Source organism: Pimephales promelas, chromosome 5 (assembly GCF_988280905.1).
Source record: "Pimephales promelas chromosome 5, fPimPro1.hap1.1, whole genome shotgun sequence".
NCBI lineage: Eukaryota > Metazoa > Chordata > Actinopteri > Cypriniformes > Leuciscidae > Pimephales > Pimephales promelas.
In genome coordinates this window covers 40,953,284-40,973,519 of record NC_142773.1, presented here as the reverse complement: position 1 = coordinate 40,973,519, position 20,236 = coordinate 40,953,284, and the positions used below count along the sequence as shown (strand labels likewise).

Sequence of the window (20,236 nt, the reverse complement as noted above, 5' to 3'; positions counted from 1 at the left end):
CATTGAGGATGAAAGTTTGCGAGGGGATTTTTGATATCTCGAACGGTTTGGCCGTGGCGAGGAAACGAAATTATGGCGAGAAACGTGAAACAGGAAGTGTGTTATAACTTCAGCATACATTAACTGATCTTGATGAAACTTCAGCAGTGTGTTCGCTGTAAGAGGACGATCACATGGATGTGACTATTGTGAGTCAAAGTTATAGCGCCACCAACTGGCAGCAGGAAGTGTGTCACTTTCAAAATGCTTTGAAATCACCCTTTTATTTTTACCCGATTTGCTTCAAACTTAATCTGTATAATGTAAATATACGGCAGATGTAGACCTGTGAATGGATTCTTGATATCTTTTAAACTGTTGCCGTGGCAACGCATCAAACTTTACCATTCTTTTAGGATGCTTTTGAGACCCTTAGCATGCTTCAAATCGCATGAAACTCGACAGACACATCACATTTATTAGCCAGTAGACATGTGCAAAGTTTCAGAAACGGGCGTGGTGAGGGCTCAGTAGCACCACCTTTTGACAAAAGTGGGGTTGTTAGTTTTAACTAGAGTTACAAAAATCGGTATGTATATTGTACTCCTCGAGCCGGACAACTTTCTAATTGACACTCATTAGCTAGGACCCACAGAAAGTCAGATATCTTTGTTTGAATGTAGAGAAAATCTTAGAATTTTGCTAGTCTCTCAGTGTCTCTCTGTGTGAGTGAGAGGAGGGGCGCCTGTCAGGTTAATTTTAACCCTTTATTTGCTGTGTGCGACTTCTCTGGCATTTTCGGGGGCCTTAACATCCTCTAAAACTCTTGAAACTTTGCACACGGGTCAGAACCCATGGCCATCAGGGCCGGGCTGAAGCTGGTCATCGGGCGTGGCAGGGCGGCTCGACAGCGCCCCCTGGACTGGGATTAGAACATTTGTCCATAAATCAAACACACTTGCGTGAATTAATATGAAACTCGGTACAATTATAGATCACATCAGGCCAAACAACTTTCGTGCTCTAAGTTTTACGACAATTAAAATGGAAGTTGAGAATTATGGGTTGTTTGAATAGTTGTCCTAGGAGAAATGCATCAAATTACAACGCATATGTTTACCAATCACAACCAAACTCGGTGTGCAAGAAGTCAAGACATTGAGGATGAAAGTTTGTGAGGGGATTTTTGATATCTCAAACGGTTTGGCCGTGGCGAGGAAACGAAATTATGGCGAGAAACGTGAAACAGGAAGTGTGTTATAACTTCAGCATACATTAATATATCTTGATGAAACTTCATCAGTGTGTTCGCTGTAAGAGGACGATCACATGGATGTGACTATTTCGAGTCAAAGTTATAGCGCCACCAGCTGGCAGCAGGAAGTGTGTCACTTTCAAAATGCTTTGAAATCAACCTCTTATTTTTACCCGATTTGCTTCAAACTTCATCTGTATAATGTAAATACATGGCAGATGAAGACCTGTGAATGGATTCTTGATATCTTTGATACTGTTGCCGTGGCAACGCATCAAACTTTAAAATTCTTTTTTTTTTGGATGATTTTGAGACTCTTAATGGCTTTTGAGGCCCTTAACGGGTTTGAAAACTCTTGAAACTTTGCACACAGGTCATATCCCACAGCCATCAGGCCCGGGCTGAAGATGGTACCTAGGCGTGGCAGGGGGGCTAGACAGCGCCCCCTGGAACGGGGTCCGAAAACTTGGTCCATAAATCAAACACGCTTGCATGTAATAATATGAATGAAAAACTTCATCTGTATAATGATGAAAAACAGATGAAAAACCTCATCTGTATAATGTAAACATACGGTAGATGTAGACCTGTGAAGGGATTCTTGATATCTTTTAAACTGTTGCCGTGGCAAAGCTTCAAACTTTGAAATTATTTTAGGATGCTTTTGAGACTCTTAGCATGCTTGAAATTGCATGAAACTCAACAGACACATCACATTTATTAGCCAGTAGACATGTGCAAAGTTTCAGAAACGGGCATGGTGCAGGGACTAAATAGCGCCACCTTTTGACAAAAGTGGGGTTGTTATTTTTATCTACAGTTACAAAAATCGTTATATACATTGTACTCCTCAAGCCAGACAACTTTCTAATTCATAGTCATTAGCTCAGACCAAGAGGAAGTCAGATATTTTGGTTTGAATATGGTGAGACTCTCTCTGAGCCTACGTCCGTGTATGGCAAGCCCTTTTAACATTTAAAAGCTAAGTTTGCCTATCCGGAAATTAACATTGTAGATATCAACAATGTCTTTCTGTCTAGTCGTAATTACATTTTGGATAGTTTGTATTATTATTTAAGATATCTGTAACATAATTGTGACTAGTCAAAATGACAGACTATGGCAAGCCGTTTTAACATTTAATCATGAAAGGGCCAAAGCCTTCGGCACCGCCACCCCGGTGCCTTTAGGTAACTAAAGGAGCCGGGGTTGCGGTGCCACCGGCTTGGGCCCGCCATCGCTGCTCGCAGCTATATTTTTGATTGTTATTCCAATTTATATTCATGTCTTCTGTTCGATCTTATTTATTTATTGATTCTGTTGTTCATTCTGATACTTATTCTGATTTTAATCCTGGAGAAAATAATTTCAGTCCATAATCAGATATAATTTGATTAGACTCTGAATAAGTATAAATCCGAAATTTTATACTGATTCAATCCTGATCCTAATTCTAATCCACATTCTGATTTTCATTCAAAGTTCTGATTCCAATTTGGATTCTCTTTTGGGTTCTAATCTCGATTCTCACTCTGCTATTTATCCTGATTTTCATTCTGACTCTGACTTCTGATTATTAGAAAATAATTTCAGTGCAAATTCAGTCCATAATCAGATAGATTTTGAGTACAATTCAGAATTTTATACTGATTTCAGTCCTGATTCTGTTTCTTACCCACATTCCGATTTCTAAGTTTGATTCCAATTCAGATTCTCATTCTCTTTCAGTTTCTAATCCTGATTGTGTTTTCTCCAGGATGAAGTGGACGAGTTGCGAGCAGAGATGGAGGAGATCAGGGACAGTTACCTGGAGGAGGAGGTGTACCAGCTCCAGGATATACGCAGGGAACTGGACCGCTCCAACAAGAACTGCCGGATCCTCCAGTACCGCCTTCGCAAGGCCGAACAGAAGAGTCTGCGGGTTGCACAGACCGGACACGTCGACGGAGAGCTTCTACGTGGAATGGAGCAGGACCTGAAGGTGTTTTTGTCACAGAGAATGGAAACATTTTGAATGTGAAAAAAAAAAAAGTTTTAAAGGGATAGTTGATTTTGAAATTAATTTTTGGTATGTTTTATCTTACCTCAAGGCCATCCAATATGTAGGTGTCTTTGTTTCCGCAGTATTTTCAATTTTGATATTTTTTAGGTCAAACCGTTCTTGTCTGTCAGTCATATAATGGAGGTCTATGGTCACCACCTCAAAGAGCATGCACAGAGAAGTCCAAATTAAATGTACTCGTAAATGTAAGTACACATTGATGGCCTAAGACACGAAACGAGCGGTTTGTGTGAGAAAACGAACAGTATTTATATCGTTTTTACCTCTTGAAACCACAGCCACGTCCAAGAGATCTGCGCAAGCGGTGGAAACCCACGGAAGTGATCTAGCGCATGTACGTCACTCATTGTTTACACAGAGATTTCAGGAGTGTTACCTTTCACTATGAAGATCTAAACATATTTAGATATACAGGAAATCGCAATGGAAGACGATTTCGATATAATAACAGACAACGCTGAATTTTTTCCGCAACCGCGCAAGAGATCACTTCCGGCGCTTGCGCACTTGGACGTGGCTGTGATTACAAGAGGTAACAAACAATATAAATACTGTTCATTTTCTCACACAAACCGCTCGTTTCGTGTCTTAGGCCATCAATGTGTACTTACATTTACGAGTCATTTAATCATGTTTAATTTGGACTTCTCTGTGCATGCTCTTTGAGGTGGTGACCATAGACCTCCATTATATGACTGACAGACAAGAACGATTTGACCTAAAAATATCAAAATTGAAAATACTGTGGAAACAAAGACACCTACATCTTGGATGCCCTTGAGGTAAGATAAAACATACCAAACATTAATTTCAAAGTGAACTATCCCTTTAATATGATGAATTGTGTAAGATAAGTATTGAGCTCTCTAACTAATAAAACATGTGTCTCTGCCCACAGGTGGCCAAAGACGTATCTGTGCGTCTGCACAATGAACTGGAGACGGTGGAAGACAAGCGTACGCGAGCGGAAGATGAAAACGAGCTGCTCAGGCAGAAGATCATCGAGGTGGAGATCTCCAGACAGGCCATGCAGAACGAGCTCGAGAGAGCCAAAGAGGTACAATATTAGAGTCCGTATTAGATTCCTGTGCACTTTTATTGAATTGGATAGTGGAGGACAAGAAGTATTTTATAAGAGGAGTGCCTTTAAAAGCATATTTATGTTGTAGTGTGGCTTTTGTGCAGCTTTTTATTCATGAATGCTGTTCACTGTCAAGTACAGAGAGTGGTTATAACACTTACAGGGATATTCTGAGTTACTTGCAGCTTAATTTCTGTGTACGGCTTGTTAGTTTCTGTGTACTACTACATAAAATTATAACAAAGCGGGAATTGCATTTACATTTAAAAAGCCTGAAGCAGCCCAGATTGTTTAACATCATAAATGTAAAGATATTGGCTTTGTTAATGGAGCTCTACACATCTTATTTCGAATATCGTGCATAACATTTTTCCTACAAATTTCTACCATATTTCACCTATGTGATGTGCTTTTATACCTCTAGATATATAGGTCACTCTTCGGTCCCATATTTTAATGTTAATAAATGCATTTATTTATTGCTAACTTTAACATTGAGCAATACTTTTGTTTCAGTAGTTATCAATCTTTATTAACGTTAATAAACAATAACGTTAATTGTAAGTTTATATCAGCTCAGGTCCATTAAATACCATGAAATAACTTTTGATTTCAAGTATGTATTGTTAAATGTTGGAATTAACAATAGCTAAGATTAACAAACACTTATTGTAAAGTGTTATCTATATATGAAATGTTTATTTTCATCACAGCCAACCTCCACTGTAAGTGCAGTAACTGTGAACACGCTTGTTTTCAAGTGACAAATCATTTTCTGTGGTAATCGGCTGCATTATTAGGCTTAAGTTTTAAATGAACCAGAATGTTACTTCAAGGCAGTGAAGACAAACCTGCTAATAATGACCCATAGACTGTAAAATTGCAGTGATGGAAATCTTGCTGTATCACCTCAGTTGAATATAAGGCACTTAAACCCGGATGGCCGGGAGATTATAATTCCACCCACGGTTAGTGCACTGTGTGATTTGCTTTGAACAAGTATGGATGAATACATTTAACTTTGAAGCCTGCTGTCTGTGCATTAATGCATGAGAGGCTGTAGCGGTGCACACTGCTTCTGCTTCTGTAATCAGATACTGAGGAGTTACCCTGGAGTTGCTCAGGTTAATCTTAAACTAATCTGGAAAGGATGAATCACATGTACATGTAGATGAACTGCACTATGGAGGAGAGTAACATCAATGTCTGGCCATTTTATGTTATCACCAAAGTTTAAAGTGCCGCCATTATGCTTGATTGGATATTACTGTTCATGTAGTGTAGCTGTTTTTGAATGTAAATGGTATGCAAAGTTTCAGAGTTTTTGTCTCCCAAAAGAAAGAAGCAATTAGACCAATCACAACAGACTGGGCCATCTGACCAATCAGAGCAGAGTAGGCCAATCACAACAGGCTGGGTCGTCTGACCAATCAGAGCAGAGTAGATCAATCACAACTGGGTCATCTGACAAATCAGAGCAGAGTAGACCAATCACGACAGACTGGGCCATCTGACCAATCAGAGCAGAGTAGACCAATCACAACAGACTGGACCATCTGACCAATCAGAGTAGAGTAGGCCAATCACAACAGGCTGGGTCGTCTGACCAATCAGAGCAGAGTAGACCGATCACAACTGGGTCATCTGACCAATCAGAGCAGAGTAGACCAATCACAACAGACTGGGCCATCTGACCAATCAGAGCAAAGTAGATCAATCACGACAGACTGGGCCATCTGACCAATCAGAGCAGAGTAGACCAATCGCAACAGACTGGACCATCTGACCAATCAGAGTAGAGTAGACCAATCACAACAGACTGAGCCATCTGACCAATCAGAGCAGAGTAGACCAATCACAACAGACTGAGCCATCTGACCAATCAGAGCAGAGTAGACCAATCGCAACAGACTGAGCCATCTGACCAATCAGAGCAGAGTAGACCAATCGCAACAGACTGGGCCATCTGACCAACCAGAGCAGAGTAGACCAATCACAACAGACTGGGCCATCTGACCAATCAGAGCAGAGTAGACCAATCACAACAGACTGGGCCATCTGACCAATCAGAGCAGAGTAGACCAATCACAACAGACTGAGCCATCTGACCAATCAGAGCAGAGTAGACCAATCACAACAGACTGGGCCATCTGACCAATCAGAGCAGAGTAGACCAATCACAACAGACTGAGCCATCTGACCAATCAGAGCAGAGTAGACCAATCGCAACAGACTGAGCCATCTGACCAATCAGAGCAGAGTAGACCAATCGCAACAGACTGGGCCATCTGACCAATCAGAGCAGAGTAGACCAATCACAACAGACTGAGCCATCTGACCAATCAGAGCAGAGTAGACCAATCGCAACAGACTGAGCCATCTGACCAATCAGAGCAGAGTAGACCAATCGCAACAGACTGGACCATCTGACCAATCAGAGTAGAGTAGACCAATCACTACAGACTGAGCCATCTGACCAATCAGAGCAGAGTAGACCAATCACAACAGACTGAGCCATCTGACCAATCAGAGCAGAGTAGACCAATCGCAACAGACTGAGCCATCTGACCAATCAGAGCAGAGTAGACCAATCGCAACAGACTGAGCCATCTGACCAATCAGAGCAGAGTAGACCAATCACAACAGACTGAGCCATCTGACCAATCAGAGCAGAGTAGACCAATCACTACACTACAGACTGGGCCATCTGACCAATCAGAGCAGAGGTTTAGAGAGACTTAATCCTTTTTCTAACCTTTTCTGACACTGTGAGAAAAGAGCCGATGAGAAGATTAAACTGGTTTTGACCTTGGCTGCATGTAAAGCTCTTGTCTGAGACTCAAAATTAGGAACTTTAAAATAGCATAATTGGGGCACTTTATAGTTCGGATTATGGGTTGGTTTAGCATGAGCAATTTTAATATTGACTGTTGATTTTCTGCCATCATTAGTATAATTTTAGTCTGTTTGTGGTTGGTGCATTTATATGTGTTATATATCTGTATATCACCTTTTACAACGTCTTCAAACGTGGCTAATCAAAGTCAGATTTTAGAGCCGAACTCTGCTTTACAAATATGTGTCTGTGTATACCGCTCTTGTTATTTCAGTCCGAACAGCAGTCGATCATTACACTGCTATCCCAGAATCCCCTCTGAGATCTGCTGCATTGTAAAGAAATAGTTCACCTAAAAATTATAATTCTATTATTTACTCACCCTTGTGTTGTTCAAAACCCATATGACTTTCTATCGTGGAAAATTCATTCTGCATTTTCGACATGACATAAAGTGCCGATGACTTCTGTCAGTGTTCATTTTTGGGTGAACTGTGTGCTCTCAGCCTTTAAACCTGAATTTGTTTTGTTTTATTTTTGCATTAATATTAAAAATGTAACTTGGAAAGGTACACACACACACACACAAGGACAGATATAGTGAGTGTGAAGGAGAAATGAGTGTTAGCGCTGTGTGAGCTGTCTCCTCTCTTGAGGTTTGCCCCAGAAAGCGTTGAGCTCCACTTTTTCAGCATTCATCACACGACGCCCTTCGTTTCCCCATCCCTTCATTCGCCCCGCACGCAACAGATGTGGATGAAATGGAGAAACATGCGGTATCTTACACACTGCCATGTTCAGTTACGTTAACATGCTTTTCAAGCTGATGGCATACCTTTATTTTAAAAGAGAAGTCAACCTTGTGTCAACGTTAATGGCTGTAGACATTAGAATGGATTTAGACTTTAATATTAAAGTCAACATCGAATCCTATTTGCTTTAATGCACATTCTGGTCTTACTATGAACAATTATTGGAGTACATTATTCTTAAAGGATTTGTTCATTTAAAAAAAAAAAACCATTTGCTGATAATTTACTCACCCCCATTACATCCAAGATGTCCATGTCTTTCTTTCTTCAGTCGAAAAGAAATTAAGGTTTTTGATGAAAACATTCCAGGATTTTCTCCATATAATGGACTTCAATGGGGTCCAAACGGTTCAAGGTCCAAATGAGAGTTTCAGTGCAGCTTCAAAGGGCTTTAAACGACACCAGACGATGAATAAGGGTCTTATCTAGCGAAACGATCACTCATTTAAAAAATAAATACAAAAGTTTAAGTTTTATAAGCACAAATGATCGCCTTGCTCTGTTCTGTGATGCGCGTTCATGACTCTCCTGTTCGAACTCGTTCATCAAAATGCATTTTGATATGCAAAGTGAATTTTGCATAATAGGTGCCCTTTAAAGACAAAAAATTACGTACCAAGTATTTAAATAAAACATATATTAAAATTGAAAAATAATTGTGATTTTAATGGTAAAAGACTGTAAAAATGTTACAGTGCATAACTGTAAATTAGAAAGTTTTAGTACTATATATGGTAAATAACTGTGATAGATCTTATGGTACATTTCATGTAATTTTACTGTAAAATACCGTTAAATTCACCGTTATTCAAATTGAAAAAGAACATTGAAAAAACGTAAATTGACATTCCCACAGTTTCCTTTATAGTTTTCTTTTTTTTTCTAATCAGTTATGCACATTAAGGTTTCATGTACATTTAATGTTGTTTATTGCATTTTTTTTTACCATGATGGTGTGTTTAATGTGTGTGTGTGTGTGTGTGTGTGTGTGTGTGTGTGTGTGTGTGTGAATGACACTGTGCAGCTTCTTTATATAAGTTTTAACCGAAATGTGAGCTGTTTGTGATGAGCTTTGATTGATCATGTGACTCATCTCTGCTGTGATGATTGGTGGATGTCAATGTATTACAATGGTACAAAACAGATATCAATTCTTCAATAGTTCGGTAAATTAACATTATATCACACTGTAAAAAAATATTGTTGGTTTAACTTAAAAAAGTAAGTAACCTGGTTGCCTTAAAATTTTGAGTTGATTGAACTGGAAAAAGTGAGTTAATACAATGAAGGAGATTAATTTAACCATCAGAAACTTAAAATAATAAGTTATCTCAACTAAATAAATTATTTAAGTTGATTTGACAAAAGAAAAAATGTTGTGATAACAAATCTTGAAAATATTTTTTTTACAGTGCAGATAAGGAAATACAGTTAATTACTGTAAATTTTAAGTTAAAGGAGTAGTTCACTTGTGAAAAAACTTTTGCTGATAATTTACTCGCCCCCATGTCATCCAAGATGTCCATGTCTTTCTTTCTTCAGTCGAAAAGAAATTTAGGTTTTTGATGAAAACCTTCCAGGATTTTTCTCCATATAATGGACTTCAATGGGAACCGGATGGTTCAAGTATCAAAAGACGGTTAAAAACAGTTTCAGATGCAGCTTCAAATGTCTTTAAACGATATCAGACGATGAATAAGGGTTTTATCATGCGAAACGATCGGTTATTTCAAAACTTATTCCAAAAATGTAACTTTTATAAGGACAAATGCTAGCCTTGCCATATTCTGTGAGGCGCGTTTGTAACGTCACGTATTACGTAATTACGTTCAAAAGGTCACGGGCGACGTAGCCAGAAGTACAGAGTCAGTGTTTACAAGTTGAACGCATAGGTTGAATGTGAAAACTCAAACACCGTTTACAAAAAAAAGGAATTAAAAGGAAAAACAACGATGTCGGACGATTTTGATTCTGTACTTCCGGCTACGTCGCCCGTGACCTTTTGAACGTAATTACGTATTACGTGACGTTACAAACGCGCCTCACAGAATGGAGAAAGGCTAGCATTTGTCCTTATAAAAGTTACATTTTTGGAATAAGCTTTGAAATAACCGATCGTTTCGCATGATAAGACCCTTATTCATCGTCTGGTGTCGTTTAAAGACATTTGAAGCTGCATCTGAAACTGTTATTAACTGTCTTTTGATACTTGAACCATTCGGTTCCCATTGAAGTCCATTATATGGAGAAAAATCCTGGAATGTTTTCATCAAAAACCTAAATTTCTTTTCGACTGAGGAAAGAAAGACATGGACATCTTGGATGACATGGGGGTGAGTAAATTATCAGCAAAAGTTTTTTCAAAAGTGAACTACTCCTTTAAGTCTGTAAAACCAATAACGTTGCTACCGTATTTTTGACTGTAAAGTTCTGGCAACCACAGCTGGCGTTTTTTTACCGTAAAAATTACGGTTTTATTTTTTACAGTGTAAGTTTTAAAGTTCCACAACTTTTCTTTAGAAACCCATCTGTGTTCTGGTGCTTTAAAAACATTGATCTGAAGAACCCCATACAGTGAAAACTGGTTCTTGATCAGCGAGTTCGAGTATTTTCCACCTGTATGACGCATGTTTGGATGGCGAGAGATCTTGTTCACATGCTAGACAGATTGTGATGTGGTTAATCTGGTCAGACGGGATGCCGTTTAAGTATCTGCACTGATCTGGCAGTGAAGGAGCGATTCTGAAACTAAAAATACAACATTCAGTGCCATCTGACTTCAGTACAGTGCTAATCTACATTCCAGGATTGTCAATCTGTCTAATAAACGTGGCCTGAAAAGCACATAGTATCCTCTGGTTTTGTGCATATTTGACCTTATTTACATTTTACAGAGTTTGAGGTTGGTAGATCTGTTTCCATGAGAGTTCATTTAGATTCATTTATAAATGTATTTCATTACTGCACTGTTCTACATGTGCCATGTCTTTAATATGGTATGCTTTGAGTCATAGACATATACACTAGACCTCACCTGGGGGTTCTAAGCATGCGTCAAAACCGCCGCCATCTTGGAACAGGGGTCTTGTCATAGGAAGTAGCTAGGTAACGTTGCTATCTCTGCCTTTACTTCGAATTCATTGATAGTGGCGGACTTTTGTGCAGCGTATGAAGTTCACGGATGAAATCTGAACTAGGAAGAATGTTTAAAAAAAAAATAATAATAATTTTTTCTGGAATCAATGATAAATACATTTCTGACCGTTGGAACAAACCAAAAAAACAAGAAAAATCGCATTCATGATGATTTATGGTGATTTTATTTCCTGTGTCTACTACATTGACGCTGATGCATTAAAGTGGAGGGGCTCCCCTGTTTCAAGATGGCGGCTCTATTGACGCATTCGTTCCAATGAACTGCCGTAGCCAAGGTGAGGTCTAGTGTATATGTCTATGGCTTTGAGTAACATGTAGTGTAGGGTGCCCAACAGTCCTGTTTTCACGTCCTGTCCTGCCTGTTTTTTATAAAGTGATGAAAATGTCCTGGTTTTCAAAAAACTGCAGGGAAAGATCAGCTGTACAGCAAAATATATACGGGCAAACAAGAAGGACTTACAAACTTATATCTTTAGTTTTCCTCCTCTTTATCCTGTTTTTCTTCCTCATCCTTCTTGTTTGCCCGTATATATTTTGCTGTACAGCTGATCTTTCCCTGCAGTTTTTTGAAAACCAGGACATTTTCATCACTTTATAAAAAACAGGAAGAAAAACAGGATAAAGAGGAAGAAAACTAAAGATATAAGTTTGTAAGTTTGTGAGAGCTACTTCTTTTAGTTATTTATTATTTATATATTTATTTTTCTAATACAGAAGAGACATTATTTCTATCATTATTACATTCATTATTTTTGAAACCTGTCATAATAAAACATGTTGAGAATCTGAAATTATGTCTTGTAATATAACAATTTTCTATCCATACAGAGGAGGCATAGCCTACTTTAAATGTATTGAAATGAATAAGGAAATTAATTAATAATCTTTGAGTAAACTTCGAGTATCATTTGAGTATCTGTTTGCCAGGCCGAGTGTCAAAATATGGTCACCCTAATGTAGTGTAAGTTTTGGAAATATCTTGAAACCCGCCGGGTTGATCAATACGTCTAACCTCCTTGCAATGCACATTTATTGAGATTTAATCTGTTCCCAAATCATCCCTTCATAACATTTTCATCTTGTACTTATTTGTGGATAAAAAGGTAGATTAGGTTTTGTAACTAGTCATCATCTAATTTCTGTCATTGAAAAAAATGTAGTTGGCGACATTATTTGTCGGAACAAAATGTTTAAATTCAATTATTTAGACGTAAGGACACTTTTGCTGTTTTCTCTGTGCTATCGCTGGTGTCCAGGCTGTTTGCTGTCGACTCTGATTGGCACCCGGACCAGAATTAATCCAACTGAGCTGCCTGTTATGAAACCTCCTGGCAGATTCCTGCCTCACAGGGGAGGAGAGAAAGTGAGAGAGAGACATATACTCAGAGACAGATACAGAGTGGCTCTCATATGGGTTTATATCTGTCAGGTTGTGATATGGCATTGGCTTTTGGAGGTTTTTGTAAACAGTTCAGCCGCTTCGCGCGCTACGGGGTTGCTAATGACCGCATGTTATTTGTAACTCACCATACTGCACCACACACCCAGAATATGGTCTCACACTCGTTACACTGTTCTGATAGATCAGCATGCAATGTAAACCGTGCTTTAGCAAGCATTTTAACCTGGTTTCAGAAGGAGTCTGTCAAAGAGGCCATACTAATTTACGACTTATAGAGCAGTTTTCATGCTTGAATGTTCAAAAACACATTATTTTTCACATTCTCCATTGTTGCAGCTCCTCTCTTCACGGTCTGTCAGTAACGCTCTGTTTAGTTCCTGTCTCAATGAAGCCCCTCCTTCTGAAAAGCACTCTGTGCTCTGATTGGTCGGCTGGAGCAGTGTCTTGTGATTGGTCATTCAGAAATGACCCGCTTCTTACTATAACCGCGAGTTTCAACCATAGGCTGTAAAAAAAGATGGACGACGCCCCTTCGCTCTTGTTGGTGCTTCAGTGACTACTTCACACAGAGAACCTGTCAATCACAGCTGTCAATCATGATGTCACAGCACCGTTTTTATAGCATCAAATAACTAACTAAAAACAAACTTATTTTAAAAACATCAACGTGATATACAGTAAGCTACAGTAAATGACATAAACTAGCTATGGAAAAAAGATATTTGAAGTGTAATTTAATTGTTTAGTTGGTCTCACGTCCCGTTGAATAACATGAGGAGGCGGGGTTTATGACCTATACGAGGACCGGCCACTGGGGGGCGATCAAGATGTTTTGATTCTGACTTAATAACCTGCAATTGTGAGAGAAAAAAAGTCAGAATTGTGAGATGAAAAGTCGCAATTACCTTTTTTATTTTTCATTCTGTGGCGGAAACAAGCTTCGATACGGAGGAATTGCACAGATAATCTTATTTATAAAAACATTTTCTGTAAAACGAATATACATGTTGCTAATATAATAATATAGATATTTTCTTGCAGGGCAATTCATCCAGGCTTTTTTTTTTTTTTACTCTGAGTATAATTTGCAACAGTGTTTTTTTGTTTTTGGTTGAAATTGTTTCTTTTGATTTAAAAAAAATGTATATATTTTAAATATTGTAAATATGCTGAAAAATATTGAGATATAATTGCTACGGATGCCGTATTTCTCGCTGCTCTGATACGTCTTCTGTGGCTGGTGCAGGAGCAGATCTGAAGTAGGGGATTTCTTTGACCTAGTTTGTGAATCCTCTCTGTGCGTCTCCGAATGAGGGTCTGATCCTACAGTGAAGTTAAATATACTGCAGTGACACACACACACACAAGACTTGTTTTACTTATACTTTCTTTTGGTCAGCTCTTTCCAATTTTGTTTTAAAGATCTATGCATTCTTCAGATGATTTCATTTAAATCGACTATATATATTTTACGAGTTCATGCATTTCTTGAGAATTTGGTAAAAAAGGGGCTCTACTAGAACAGGTTTTCATGCTTGAATGTTCAAAAACACATTATTTTTCACATATTCTCCATTGTTGCGGCTCCTCTCTTCCCAGTCTGTCAGTAACGCTCTGTTTAGTTCCTGTCTCTTTGAAGCCCCGCCTTCTGAAAAGCACACTGTGCTCTGATTGGCCGGCTGGAGCAGTGTGTTGTGATTGGTCAATCGGAAATGTCACGCCTCTTCCCATAACCGTGAGTTTCAACACACTTCTAACTAACTCTACCAGGCCCCGCCCCTTTTATTCTGCATATTAAGTATTTAAATGAGGAATATTGTGACAAAGGAATATCGCGTAATACAATAGACATTTTTTCCAATGAAGCATGGTATAGGAAAGTAAAAGAATCAATGAAGCAAACCTCATTAAATATGAGCTGTAACAAGATAAGTCATAATTCAGTCATCATCAAGAGCTTTTAAGAAGAAAGTGTGAGTGTGAGTATGTGTCTTTTCATGGTGGATGAGTGTGTAATATGTGAAGTGGCATATTAATTTTGCTCTCCTTATTTCTGTTTATATATTTGAAGGAGATAAGCTCTTATAATCTTCACTGCTTTGCTTAGAGGGGAAAAAACACAAGATGTAGGCTAAATGGATTAGAGCTCTGTGTGCATATTAAATCAAATCGACACAAATAATAGCCCTATTCCAATAGTTCGGTTTAGTTTGGTCTTCAACATGTGAATTTGAGTCTTTCCTTTTAAAACAATAGCACTACCACAGTACAGTATGGTATCAGATGATAAAACTATGGTATTTTGATAAAGGGTATAAATAATTACTGTTTTCATGGTACTGAAATTGTACTTCTTAGGATAGCATATTGTAGCTAATCTCACTTTTTGCCTTTAATGTTGTTTTTTTTTAAAACACCTTTACAAAAAAATTAAATATACTATTAATATAAAAATAAAAAGAGGCATAGTTGACCAAATTTTAACCCTTGTGCATCAATTAAAAAAAGTTACACATAGGTAAAAAGAGGACAAAAATGTCCATGTCATAAAAATGTGACGCTTCGGAGCACAGACTTAAGTTTGGTATCATTTTAAAGAAGACTCTTTGCAGATTATTGCTGGAGTAAAAAAAATAATAATAAGTAATTTAAAAATGTTTATGAAAATTATTTATAAAAAACATTTTGCATAAAATATATATTTTATAAATCAGGTTGAACTCAAAACTGCAATAAAATCAAAGCCATAAATCTAAATAGGTTGTGTTCCAAATTTGAGGATGATATCTCAAAAAATGAGCTTTCGGTAACAGTTTGTTTGGGCGTAGTAACATATTTTCCCCATTGGGTGCCAGCAAAACCCCACTGGAGCTCACAGTGATTGGATTTGTTATTTGCAGTTTTTCTCTCTCAGTATTACAAACACACACATGCGCACACACACACATATTTTTTTATAACACACATACTAACCACACTCTGACATCCATACCAACACACCCACACAAATATTGTTGCATAATTTATCCAGTTGGATATGCCGAAGCAGAAAACAGAAATAAAGCGATATTTGTTTTATAGGCCAAACTTAAAAAAATGACACCTGATAAAAAACATCTGATAAAAAAATCTGACATTTGATAAAAAATAGTAAAAAATACAATTTTGAAGCCTTGCCATCAGAATGAAAGCCTCTTAACAAAGATTGCATAATTTTATAGTTAACTGGGGACATTTTTGTCCAAAAGGTGCTGAGAGGGAGTATTTTTTGTACCTAATGCAAAACATATTTTTTCAAGAAAATGACAGTGAAATAGTAAAATTCCAATAAAAATACACACCTGTGCCAATTTTTTTCCCGTTAGCTTTAACACAGGCAAAGTGATCAAAAAAACTAAACTGAAAAGGACAAAAATGTCCATAAGGATGCACAAGGGTTAATTAGTCGCTAGTCGCAGAAAAATCATGGCTTACCATTTGAAACATAAGTAACAGCCTAAGGTTAGTCACTTTACATGGCCGCTCGCTCCGTTAACGTTAACCTAGTTAATGTGCGCTGTTATTAGGTGTATATCCAAGTGTTGTGCGGAGTGTGGAAGTTAAATTAGCACTTTCTGCATGGCATGTTTAACTTAACGTTCATTTTTCTCTAAAGGAAATCCACTATACTGCAATACTTGTCAACTTCATCCGTCACCGACTCAAAAATCACTGGTTTATTATTATCAATTTGTTCAAATGTAAATTTTTTCTCTGACACCTTCATAATCATTACTTTCTGCGGTTAGCTTTATGCTTATAGTTTAGTTTGCTCATTATTATAGTTGAGTATTTCTTCTGTAATATCAAACAATGTTACATTTAATATTCTTTCTCAGCCCTGAAACTGAAACCATTTTCCGAGACCACATGATACATAAATGTCTGACTAGTTGACTTATGGCTTTAAATTTGCGTCAATAATTGAATCCCTTCAAACTCAACTTTGATCACCAAAATGACAAATTTAAATGTTTTTACCTTGAAAATAAATTCGTCATGCCTTAAAATAATCTTGAATGTAACTCGACACCCTTGCCCCATTTAGTATACGTGGTTCTATGAATATGCAAATGAACCCCGCCTCCTCTCACTCACTAATTCAGCTCAGAGATCCACTGGTTGATGATCACAAGTTGATCTGATTGGTTACAAGGTCATTTGTGTGCATGTTTTTGAGACTGTCCTGCAGTTTTAAGCAGAAAATACTCTTATGAAGTTACACATGGTCAAAGCATATTAAAAACGCCACATAGACATATTAACAATATTAAAAATGTGTTCGTTTGCATTGACATACTTTTCATAGGCAGCATAAATCAATAATGCATGTCCAAAAACCATGTTAATATGAGACTGTAAAGAAAGCATGCGCCACCAATTAGAATTAAGGTCCAGAGTTGATTAAAATTCTCATATTTATCGTTGTAAAAGCACAATTGTATTCACCATCAAGGAACGAGTGTCCCGGTTTGGCAAAATGGCTTTGGCACTCAGTGTGAAGAGGCTACAAAACAAAAACACACAACGCAGCTAATCTTCAAAGCATTGCTGTAGGCCGCTCATTAAATTCAGTCTGTGATTCAGACACGTCGCAGGTTCTGTTTGGGTGTTAGCGGCTAGCTTTAGCACTTTCTAAAAATAAAGCGACGTGTGCACTCGTTTTCCGGCACATAGGTTATATTGAGAGTGTGTGACGATTCATTGGCGAGAGATACGGTGTGTGTTTGTGTGACTGACTCAGCTCTCTTAATTTATTTCTCTGACTGTGTTTGGAATGCAATGCTAATGTACAATTAAAAGATATTTTATTATAATTGTAAAAGCATCCACCTTTTTTTGCTTTTTTTGAAGTAATCATAGGAATAACTTATATTGCCAGTAACATTTCAAGATGAACACTGAAGCAACTTACAGATTTGATTATCCGTACTTAGAAAAATTATTTTATTTATTTTAAAAATTATTATTTTTTCTCACTGTGCACAAATCGTGCAATTTGTTTGGGCAACACTTTATATTACGACCCGCAAACAACTGCATAAGTAAACCAAAATTACTGTGTACATTTCTGTAATTAGAGTGTACTTCCGTAAGAGAACAATATGTTAAATTTTGTGTAATAAAGGGGTACAACCGGATATACAAGCAAATTATTTATAATGAAATTATTTTAAAACTAACAGGTACCTATTCTGTTAATATATTCCAGGCAAAAATGTTATGTTTTACGAAGTTCTTTGCAGGTTGTGTATCTGCTTGTTAACCCTTTATTGCCCAAAACTTAACATTGTACCCTTATACCTACACTATGATTACAGAAACGTACTCTGTAATTTCGGTTTACTCATGCAGTTGATTGTGGGTCGTAATAATAAGTTACCTTATTTTGATAGTTAGTAGGGCTGGGTACTAAATATCGATTTCTCGATATTAATCGATTCTCATTTTTACGAACCGATATCGATTCTTAAGTCTCAAGAATCGATTAGTCATCCTGTTTCATTTGAATAAATGGGACATTGTATCGCGGCTGCGGGCATCCAAAAACTCACAATAATCTTTGTCCTTTGTTACTATTGATATGAAACAAAGTCTCAATTTTCAAATTACGTCCATTTTCTTTAAAAATTCAAAAACATAAATAACGTTTAGGCGCTGTGGCGTGGCTCTCTTCCGGGTTAATAATACCAGTTACAGCGCCAAATAAACATGAATGAGCATCTGAAAGTGTGTTAAAGATAGAGTACAACTTATCGAAATCCGTATCATGTCACATTGATTCGCTCAATCAGCGTTTCAACCGTGGAAAGACGTCAGTTAAACAGCTTGTAATCAATGTATCGCCATATATTTACCTCAGAAAACCCACATAAACTCGTTAGTCAGCTAGAAAAAAATAACTCTAGAGAAGGAGCATTTTGCTAAATATATACACCATATTACGCATTATAATCTTAATGTTCTTCAATATTTAATGCATATTTGAATAAATCTGGCAAGTTTTTGACAGCCACCATTTAAATGTTTATATTTCATATGATCTTCTTATTATAAAAATAAATAAAAGTCTAATTTAAGTGTTTGTATAGCTACAAAACTGTTCATTATTACCTTCACATTAGGCTAATGGACTCCCATAGTTTACAGGATTAGTTAAGAGATTTTATTTCCTTGAGAAAATTTGCCATTTATTGTAACTGATATCCAAAACAATCAATATTGAATCGAATTGAATCGTAATCGAAATTGAATAGAATTGCAAGCTTGTGAATCGAAATTTGTCTCAATACCCAGCCCTAATAGTAAGCCATTTGAAGCGTAGCCTTTCTTTATTTCTTTTTCTGTGTTTATATTGTTGTCCTTTTTAGCTTCATTTGTGAGTTTGAAACCAGAGAGATGGAAAAGCAGTGTAGAGACGACGTAATGCTGTAAACATTATTACAGGCCCTGCCCTTCCTCCCCTGAGCGGACAGAACTACTTCATAGTATCTGGCACTGAGAAACAGTCTGACTCAGTCCGAGCACAGCTTGGGGAAAAGGACATCACAGCGAGAATGAGAGTGAGAAGCACATGCTTATGAAATATGTTTTAGCCTGGTCTCGGCGTGTAGCGCTGGTCCACAGTGACACACAGACTGATGTTCTACAAGTCCAGATAGTCTGTGTGCATATGATGTCATTTAAAGGGATAGTTCACTTTGAAATTAATGTTTGGTATGTTTTAGCTTAGTGTCTTAGTGTCTTTGTTTCCGCAGTATTTTCAATTTTGATATTTTTAGGTCAAACCGTTCTTGTCTGTCAGTCATATAATGGAGGTCTATGGTCACCACCTCAAAGAGCATGCACAGAGAAGTCCAAATTAAACATGATTAAATGACTCTTAAATGTCAAAGACACAAAACGAGCCTTTTGTGACGGAAAAAGATCAGTATTTGTATCGTTTTTACTAGGGATGCACCGAATATTCGGCCACCGAAAATTTTCGGCCGAAAATAGCCCAAAAGTGCATTTTCGGTTTTCGGCCGAAAGACTTTTATCACCGAAACAATACGGCCGAAATGTTGTCATGACGCAAACATAAACCGCGACCTGCATGTGCTTGTCTGAAGCAACATGTCTGCGGTGCGGACGTATTTCAGTGTATTCTGAACCATACCCGCGAGGAGACGGAAGCCTTGTTTATCCACCTATATCTGCTCTAAACAATGCACGCCGCCATGACAACCACCCCGGTTGCGAGCGGGTCAAGTATAAACGCCTCGACCGTTTGGAGCGGTGCGCGCGCTGTCTGTGGAGACTCGCGCTGCGGAGGCAAGCGAAAGTATAAACAAGGCAGCGCGAGTCTCCACAGACAGCGCGTGCACCGCTCCAAACGGTCGAGGCGGTCATACTTGACCCGCTCACCTTTGTATTATTCCTTGAAACAACAGGGGACGACTCAAGTAACTGTCATCTAACCAGGAATCGGTGAGAAGAAGAAAGATAAACACATGACAATGTTTATTTTTTTTAGTATTCCACCACCAATACAAAAATAATCATGTTAAACCCAGTAAACCCTGAGATTATTACTTGTGACATTACAAATAATATGTATATGGGGACATGTGA

The 20,236-nt window shown here is 37.7% G+C and overlaps 1 protein-coding gene across 6 annotated transcripts in view; it reads left to right on the top strand.

Moving 5' to 3' along the window:
- The window catches only part of mtcl1 (microtubule crosslinking factor 1), a 78,372-nt gene that overhangs the window by 6,191 nt on the left and 51,945 nt on the right, over positions 1 to 20,236 (top strand). For all 6 annotated transcript variants that reach the window (XM_089131548.1, XM_039649098.2, XM_039649090.2 and 3 more), the window contains exons 2-3: positions 2,991 to 3,215; positions 4,195 to 4,353. In XM_089131548.1, coding sequence (XP_088987674.1) covers positions 2,991 to 3,215; positions 4,195 to 4,353 — 384 coding nt within the window. The remainder of the gene's footprint in view (positions 1 to 2,990; positions 3,216 to 4,194; positions 4,354 to 20,236) is intronic.